Below are 9,532 nucleotides of genomic sequence, written 5' to 3' on the forward strand. Positions count from 1 at the left end.
TCAGAATTTCTACTATCACCAACAGTACAGCATTCCTTTAGAAATTAAACGGTCCGAAATTAAATGCAATTTACAACTGTGAAATGATAGCTGATCGAGTGACAAGTAAAGTATTAATGACCATGATGATGATAAATAAACACAGTTTCTTGAGTCTATCTTACTACTTTGGAGGCAGAGGATCTTCTAATTGACTAATTGAGAGAGAGAGAGAGGCCAGTTGAATGACTGTTGAATTTATAGTCAGAAATATAAATCTTAGTTGAAGATGGTGAAGTTTATGTGTTCCGAGGAGAGTGAGCATAATTCCTCAATTAGTAGAATATCATATGTTGAAAGCCCTCACCAGAATCGGGACAAACTAGACTAGACAGCTAAACAAGTCAGTCACCACAGCCACAGTTCTAGTACAGATAAGCTGAGACTCACTCAGACTCAGTCAGGCTGTCACCAACTAAATTCGCGGAACCTCTCTCTCTCACTCTTTCTTTTTTACCTCTCTCTCTCTCTCTCTCTCTCTCTCTCTCTCTCTCTCTCTCTCTCTCTCTCTCTCTCTCTCTCTCTCTCTCTCTCTCTCTCTCTCTCTCTCTCTCTTCACTTCAGCTTCAGTCTCCTTGTATTTGGATTGTTAATGATCCAATACTATTGACCAAACCCATTCCTCCATTCATTGTCATAACCGGCCTCATTATAAACTCACTGAATATTGTTGATCAGTGTAGTGGTTTCCAAATTCTTTAATGTACTTCTCTTTTTTCCTACATCTGCTGAATAAAATGTTTCTCTGGCGTGTTTTACACGATCTCGAATAAGCCCTGACAATAAGCCGAGCCGGTTCCAGTTCGTTTTATTTTGAATTTCAGGATGGGGGCTGACATGTTGTAGATCCGCATATAGTTGTTCGTGTTTCCTTACTAAATTATCCTCATGATTTAATAATGTAATAAAGTCTTTATACCCAAATATACATATGATTCTCATTTCAATTTAGATATTATTGCAGATAAAATATTTAGTACAATTTATTTTAGAAGTACCGCACATAATCCCATAGCAATGATTACAAGCTTCAAAATGGCGACTCAGGAACCTACTATGCCAACTGCTTCAGTGCTGAGAAGTGACGAGGCAACAGAATATTTGAACAAACATCGTGTATTAGAGCTCTTCAATAATTTGACAGCTCAACTCATATATACGAGGCCCGGTATGTTTAATTTGGTGTGATCCACATGAAATAAACAGCGAGACATATATATATATATCCTCTTTACTCTTTAATTTGAACCCTGTGCCTGTGACTGTGACTGTGGTTACTGTTTGTTTACCATTACTTTAGAATTATTGTTACCAACCTTTACACGATTATTATGATCACTCCTGAAGTGCAGGTTGAGTATGGAATTTTGTCGTCCTATTTTCACTCAATAGTAAAGGGTGTGTGTTTTTCCTATTTTAAGTTGTTTCCCTTTGCTCGAGGAGCTTTCGGAAGGCCTCCCGGATCCTATCCAAAGGGTTCGTCAAAGAAACGGGGATTAATTCCGACTCTATGGGCCTTATGGTTCTGAAAGACTTCTCTACTCAGATCTTAAAGGGCAAATATATAAGGCCGGCTCTATACTCTATTTCTCCGAACGCTCAGGAAAATAAACATGAAAGTATGAGAACAAGATAGCAGAGGAAACGAAAGAAAATCCTAAAGTATTCTGGAGTTATGTAAACAGTAAAATGAAGACAAGACAGGGAACCTGTGACATAAAAAAAGAAGATGGCACTTGGGCATCTGAAGATGAAGACAAGGCAGAGGTGCTAAATCTCTTCTTTGCAAGTGTCTTTACAGTGGAGAACCAGAAAAACTTGCCAGATATTGCTAAAACAAGTAATATAGATACTACACAATGGCCGATTACTGAAGAGAGAGTAATGAAGAGACTACAAAACCTAAAGGAGAGTAAATCACCTGGACCTGACAAACTTCATCCTTACATCCTAAAAAACTTAGCAGAGCAGCTAGTAGAACCCCTAACCAAGATATTTAACCAGTCGATGAAAGAAGGAAGACTACCAAGGGAATGGAAAGAAGCTAACATCACAGCCATATTCAAGAAGGGAGACAGAAAAAATCCAGAAAACTACAGACCAGTGAGCCTGACATCTGTCGTCTGCAAGCTCATGGAACAGCTGATTAGAGAAGAAATGGTTGATCATATGACCAAGAACAAACTATTCAGCAAAGATCAACATGGTTTCATGGCGGGAAGGTCTACAGTAACAAACCTACTTGAAACAATGGATGACTGGACGAGAGACCTGGAATTAGGCAACAATTTAGATGTCATATACCTCGACTTCAGAAAGGCATTTGACAAAGTTCCACACTGGCGCCTAATCAGGAAATTGGAACAGTATCAAATTAATGATCAGACAGTCAAATGGGTCCGAGATTTCCTCAAAGATAGAAGACAAAAAGTGATAGTGAATGGAACAGCATCAACAGAGAGACTGGTAACAAGTGGAGTTCCACAAGGAAGTGTACTGGGACCAGTTCTCTTCCTGATTTATATCAATGACTTGCCAGACAATCTATCATCTAAATGTAAAATCTTTGCCGATGATACTAAGCTCTATGGAGTAGCTAATACAGAAGAAGAAAGAAACACCTTACAACAAGATTTGAAAAAGCTTGAAGAATGGTCCGAAATATGGCAGATGGAGTTCAATGTAGATAAATGTGCAGTTCTTCACCTAGGAAAAAACAACAGAGAAGCAAACTATATAATGAAAGAAAAACCCCTGCAGAAATCCAATGGGGAAAAAGACCTAGGAGTATTTATTGATAGGAAGCTAAACTTCAAGAAGCAAATTAAAGATGTTCAATCTAAGGCTAGTAAAACACTCGGAATAGTGAAAAGAAATTTCAAGAATCTGAAAACAAAACACATGACTACCATCTACAAGACTATGGTTAGATCAAAGCTGGAATATGCTAACTGCATATGGTATCCGAAGTTTGAGGGAGACAAAGACTGTTTGGAAAGAGTGCAAAGGAGAGCAACAAAACTTATCACACACCTGAAAGACAAAACATACTGTGAGAGATTGAAAGAATTAAATCTCCCGACCTTAGATTACAGGAGAAGAAGGGGAGATATGATCCAAACATATAAAATAGTAAAGGGAATAGACAGGGTAGAGGCAGGATTCCTTAAACCAAACAAGAACATTCAGACACGAGGAAACAGCAAGAAACTGAAAAAAGAACGTTTTAAAACAAATGAAAGAAGGAACTTTTTTTCATCTAGAATTGTAAATAACTGGAATAAACTACAAGAAACCACAGTATCAGCAAAAAATTTGAATAAATTCAAAGCAGAGTTGGAGATAAGCAACACCCTAGGAAACAAGTTCAATTATAAAAATTGGTCCAATCATTAATAGATGAGGAGGAGCGAAGGAGACTACACCAAGTCTAAAAGCTCTATACAGAGGTATCCAGGTATCCAGGTATGAACTCTATTTCTCCGAATTGCCTCCAGTAGCTGATGGCTTACGGACGCGATGTCAATGCAAAGTAAATGCTCAAACAGAGTGACAGGGAATTCTCACATACCATCAAGCTAGTGTTTTTATGCACATTGTTTACAAAGACAGATTTTATCAAAAACTGCTATCACGAATACTCCATTGCGCATTCACTTTTGCACTTTGCGCTGCACGATCAAAGAGAGAACAGAAGTAAACCTAAATAACAAAGCCAAAGTTTCAAGACGGGAACATAGGTTGAAAGACGGGATAGCACAAACTCAAGATAGAAGTCTCACAGAAAGTTGGGAACAAAAGACAAAGTGCCCAAGCACTGGCAAAAGAAAAACCCCAAAAATGCATCACTTTCATCATTCACACAGACACTCTCGAAAATAACCATAAAAATTCTTGAGAACGGAAATCGTTCGGAGAAATAGAGATCAAGTCTATTTTCCCGAGCATTCGGGGAAATAGTCACTTCAAATATATACTTGGTATAAAGTTGGATATATACTAAATTTGGAAGGACTTCCATATACAGAAACCACACAGGGAAGACCCGTGATAATACATCAAATGTCATAGGTTACATATAATACATAGATATTTATTAAACAATAATATACATGGGATATTATTAGAGGCATTCATAGATATATGACACATAAGTATTCTAGGATTCAAATTTGAAAAAATCGGGGATTGTATAATATATTATATTGTACTCACTATTTCAATGTGTAATAATTTTGGCATTTAAGTCTTTTTCCATGAGAGATGCTTTGAAAGACCTTTTAGTAAATGTTTCAAATTATAAATTAAATGCAAAGGTTTTAAAAAAATATGAGCCTATAATATGGATTACTTCCCTTGTTCTGAGATTTTCACCTAAAGTCCCAAAAATCTGGCCATAAAGACAGTTTAATACTAATAATATTTCAGCTACTTTTAATTGCTCTTTTTATGCAATAAAGATAATATCTGGGATATGTAAAGCTACAGCAAATATTTCAAAGATCACCACGTAGCTGTATCTTGATTGCAAATCTAAATCCATAACATTATTGAAAACAAGCCGTTTTTTTTCTGGTCTAATATAGATAAATTTGTTTTTTACTTTGGATAATTAACACTTTAACTCCAATGAGCAAATCAGTATATAATTTGCTATTATTCATGGATGTGGAATTTCAGCCCTAGATTTACTTATTTCTTACTTAAAATCCTCTTTAGATAATCCTAAAGCATTTCTCATCGAGACCCTTGACAAACTCCAAAAGTCGCGATCATCTAAGTTGAACTACCCATGTTTATTTGATGACTCCAACATTCAGTCTGTTTACGGCATGTTGGACCCGACAGGAAGAGGGTATATTACAGTCAAACAGTACCAGGAAGGTAAGCAAACAAATCAAAACTGATTCGGTAGTGTGAAAGCCTTTAAAACGGCTAAACCAAAAAGAAAAAATTAAACAAAAGGTAAACGAAAAGATAATAATCTATATTGTGTCATTTTTTTTTTCTCTTTGTGACAAAGTTTGTCTTTTGACAAACCAAAATCACTGATCCACAAATTATCCTTTGACTGAAAAGAACAAAAGATTCTGAATTCACTTCCTATGGCCTGTAAGTTTATAATGGTGAGATAATGATTACTTTCCTGTAATCTCAACGATCAATCAACAATGAAGAACAAAACCAGGATCTGTCCTTGGATGTCACCACACAACGTCGGGTGCTGGAGTTGTTAACGTACACTTGAGATTTGAGTTGGGTTTTTTTTTAATTGAGCTTTTATATAACGCAATATCCACTAAACGTGCTCAAAGTGCTTTACAAGAGGTCCCCGATCAACAGCAACACATAACATATAGAACGAGACATGACATTTGTTAGGTGAAATTACATTTTTTTTTCGACAGAGAAAGCCTTGTTAACGGCCAGGTACTCATTTTACATCTGAGTACAGTGAGAGAATGTGAGTAAAGAGCCTCGAACCCCAGACCTTCCGATCTGAGACGAGTGTCATATCACTAGACCACATATCCACACTGCTACTACTACACTTAACATGTAGGCTCTCAAACACGATGTGGAGCAACACTCGATGATCCAAATTGTTAACTCACCATTGACGATTAAACGGGCAATAATCAAACTTACCCATTGTGGCCTAAGGGAGAAAACTCAGTTTTTGTAAAATGACTATTGTAGAACTCATGAAATAGCAAAATTGACAGGTTGCCAGGGGAAGGATTTTTTTTTTTTCTTCTTTATTTGTACACATTCATTAGGGACTGATTCCATTATCCGGATGTCTCTGTTATCCAGACTAAATGTTGGGAACCGAGGGGTGTTCGGATTGGAAAGACATGACTGTATATGATAATTAAATTGACACAAAGAGCTCTTTCTCTCAGTTTGAAGCAAGGTACAAGTTCTGATTTGAGAAAGAATACATAAGTCAAGGGGTAAGAATGGCTGATAGGGTAGGGAAGCCAATACCCGTTATCAACTAATTTTGTTGTTGTCAAAAATCACTTTTCTTTTCTTTAACATTCAATTTTTTTAGATATTGTATCAGATTGAAAAAAAAAAAAAACAGGGAATTTTTCAAATCAACAACAAAAAAACCAACCAAGAGAAACCCCAACAAACAAAGATTATAATTCTACATTTTGATTTCACAGCCATGAAAACCCTTGGATGCAAAGATTATGACCCAAATCCCCATGGATCAGACATTGACAGGATAAATCTGGACATCTTCTCCAGGGAAGCGTAAGTTTGGATTTTTTGGGGGTTTTTTCTTTGTTTTTTGTTTTGCTTTGTTTTTCTTCTTTTTTTTTCTTTTTTTTGGAAGGGGGGGGGGGGGGGGGGGGGGGGGAGAGAGAGAGAGGAGGGTTGTCTTTTAGAATCTAACTTTGCATCGTATACCAATTTATAATTTTTGACTTATTATATAGGTGAGTTTCCTAAAATAATGATGGTCTAGAGGGTTGATTGCAACAGATATCATTGAGAAATCCATTTTACCTAGTTTTACTTTTAAAGGCGGTATGCTGCAATAACTATGCAGAGTTTTTACAGGGAAACGCTGAGAGAGAGAGAGAAAATATGTTAGGAGTGAAATATCTGTTCAATGTTACAGTTATCATTTAACGTTATAACAAGTGTAACTAAATGACAAATTGCCATATTTATGGACAATAAAGATCTATTATTATTATTATTATTTATTATTATTATTATTATTATTATTATTATTATTATTATTATTATTATTATTATTATTATTATTATTATTATTATTATTACTATTATTATTATAGTGATGCCCCCTGACTGCTAGACTCCCAACCTTGTGTATCACAAATTTAACGATGAATAAAAAGGATTAAATTCACAATGATTATATTCTTCATACAGGCCATTTAAATACGGTTCCAATCAAGGCAGTAAACAGCAGTTTTACTGTATATATTTAGAATAAACCCCATATGGGTTTTCCGATACAGAAGTTGGAAGAGCACAAGCAAAGAGACTGCTCTCAGTTTCTGGTGCAGTCAAGGCTTTTTTTTTTCTGATTCTGAGAAGTAAATGGATGGTCAGGTCTAAAAAGATCTGGTTAAAAATAGTAGCAGCCTGTCAAAAGGCTGGCAGGCAATTGTTACTTTCTTTTATGTTACAGAAACTGAATATCTGCAGGCTCTGTCTGACTTATTACGTCTTCTTGGTAGCTGAATTTAAATTTGACTGGTTTGTTCCAACTTTGTGGTCTTGTGGTAATGACACTCGCCTTTTGACTTGTAGATCCCTGGTTTAAGTCCAGTTCTGGCAGCGCAAAGATGAGTCCTTAGAAAAGACTTTTTACTCATATTCTCTCACCGTACTCGGGTATAAAATGAGTATCTGGTCAGTATCACCATGGTCTCTGTCCAAAAATATTGTAATATTACCTTACAGGCATCATGTCTCGGCCAACTTGTCTCTGTTGGCTAAAGATGCCTTGTAAAGTGCTTTAACCACATTGAGTGAGTGGATATTGCCATCCTTGTAAGGGAGTGTAAACGTTTGTGATTGTGATGTGTATTTTATTTTACATTTGCTGTGTCATGTGCCCAGAGCCCTCAATCCAGCGAGGGGTTAGGCGCAGTTAGAAGTGTTTAGCATTATTGTTATTATTATAATTGCTCTTCATAAGAGATAGAGAGAGAGAGAGAGAGAGAGAGAGAGAGAGAGAGAGAGAGAGAGAGAGAGAGAGAGAGAGAGAGAGAGAGAGAGAGAAAATAAGTAGGAGTGAAATATCTGTTCAGTGTTACAGTTATCGTTTAACGTTATAACAAGTGTAACTAAATGACAAATTGCCATATTTATGGACAATCAAGATCTATTATTATTATTATTATTATTATTATTATTATTATTATTGTTATTATTATTATTATTATAAAAGCTCAAAAGACTGAATCAGGTTTGACCGTGCATGGTCCATTATAAAACTAGCCATGATGGGATAATGGAAGTCAAACTGGGATATGATTGTCAATCAAAGAAACAGCCATCAATGATATTGAGATAGACGCCACAAGAGCTTTTTTAAAATTTTCATTGTCCTCTTTTGCTTATTGATATAAATACCAAATTGATGACAGACAATCGATGCCCATATCATATATAGGTTAAAACGAACTGGTCACCTATCACATTACTACGTCTTCTTGGTAGCTGAATTCAAACCTGACGGGTTTGTCCAACTTTGTGGTCTCGTGGTATGACACGTTTCTTTGGACTTGTAGATCCCTGGTTTAAGTCCAGTTCTGGCAGCGCAAAGATGAGTCCTTAGGATATTGCTTTGCAAACAGTAAAAGTAGCCTACAGGTCAATTCACATCTAATTACAGATGCAGGGCTCAGTTTACATTACTGGATTTAACCGTAGCCTTCGTTAACTTATTATAGCCCGACACGAGGACTTATATTAATGTGACGTCATTTTAAGTTAGTGCAGCACCTAGTGAGTTGTTTTCAGTAGTGCTCAAGAAAACAACTGATCGCATTGGTTGAACTAAAGAATACAACTCACTTCCATAGTGGGCAGGGAGGTAGACACTGTCTTCTATCCCCTTATATATGTTTTCTGTATTGTCTTGGAATGAGATTACATACATTGGTTTTGTCCTGGACCTGGCCGGAGTCCTAGCTCAGAGGGAAACAGTCAAATGCATAGTTGTTTTGGGAGATGATTTTTTTTCCCTTGTAAATCATCTCTCTGTTATGTATTATTATGTATAATGTAAGCATTTGAGTGTATTCCTCTTTGTTGGATTTTGTGCTTGTGTCCAGATGAGACTTATAGGTGATCTCAAACTAAGTACATTGGTGGTGTGCTCTTGGAATCTACATCTGATCCCTATTTGTTCCCAGTTCCCCTTTGTCTTACTTTCTCTTGGGTGCTTTAATTGTAATTCTAGAACTTTTTACTATCCCATTTTCTTCCTTTTTACTGGCGCTGATATAACCTAAATGTGTTGCAAGCGCCGTAAAACCTTTAAAAACAAAACAAACAATACAACTCACAATTTGCTTTCTTTTGGTGGTCTGGCCTTATATTTTGATATCATTTTTTTTGTCAGTGTCAGGCTATGATTTTACAAAGGCTACAATTTAACTCTTGTCACATTCAACATGAATAAAATCAAATGTGTTCAATTTCATTCATGTTGAATGTCATGTCAATCGAGATCAAAACTACATTTCTACAGTCTCTCTTTAATCTCCTCCTCCCCCCAATCCTCCATTCTCCTCTTCCAACAGGAAACAAGGTCTAGCCAATGCCTCTGCTACTTTCCATGAAGTCTGATGGGCATCTCTGTCTTATTTCATTACATTGTAAATAATACAGCCGTTATTTTCGATCATTTTACATTTTATAATTTTTTAAAGTAAGCATATTTTTATTTTGTTTACTACCATTCTAAATAAATCATTTTCATCAATTCCATAAA

General features: G+C 36.1%; 2 protein-coding genes across 2 annotated transcripts in view; one reads left to right on the forward strand and one right to left on the reverse strand.

Moving 5' to 3' along the window:
• Positions 1-883, reverse strand: part of LOC144974389 (integrator complex subunit 13-like) — a 211,476-nt gene extending 210,593 nt beyond the window's left edge. Inside the window, exon 1 of the mRNA XM_078917229.1 lies at positions 701-883. The gene's annotated coding sequence lies outside the window, so the exon portion shown is untranslated. The remainder of the gene's footprint in view (positions 1-700) is intronic.
• A 178-nt stretch (positions 884-1,061) lies between these two features.
• On the forward strand, positions 1,062-9,532 carry LOC144974392 (EF-hand calcium-binding domain-containing protein 10-like). Its single transcript, XM_078917231.1, has 4 exons — positions 1,062-1,207; positions 4,759-4,923; positions 6,216-6,306; positions 9,342-9,532. The coding sequence occupies exons 1-4, from the start codon at positions 1,075-1,077 to the stop codon at positions 9,385-9,387; spliced, it is 435 nt and encodes a 144-aa protein (XP_078773357.1). The 5' UTR covers positions 1,062-1,074; the 3' UTR covers positions 9,388-9,532.

The sequence above is a fragment of the Berghia stephanieae genome, chromosome 6 (assembly GCF_034508935.2).
Source record: "Berghia stephanieae isolate SIO BIC M18660-M18661 chromosome 6, UCSD_Bste_1.3, whole genome shotgun sequence".
Classification (NCBI taxonomy): Eukaryota; Metazoa; Mollusca; class Gastropoda; order Nudibranchia; family Aeolidiidae; genus Berghia; species Berghia stephanieae.

What these genes read in the sequence shown, in the direction of transcription:
- LOC144974392 (XM_078917231.1), top strand. Translation starts at nt 1,075, where the DNA reads ATGGCGACTCAGGAACCTACTATGCCAACTGCTTCAGTGCTGAGAAGT. An exon ending in ACTCATATATACGAGGCCCG is followed by an intron (nt 1,208 to 4,758) that starts GTATGTTTAATT and finishes AATCCTCTTTAG; the next exon opens with ATAATCCTAAAGCATTTCTC. An exon ending in GACATCTTCTCCAGGGAAGC is followed by an intron (nt 6,307 to 9,341) that starts GTAAGTTTGGAT and finishes CTCTTCCAACAG; the next exon opens with GAAACAAGGTCTAGCCAATG.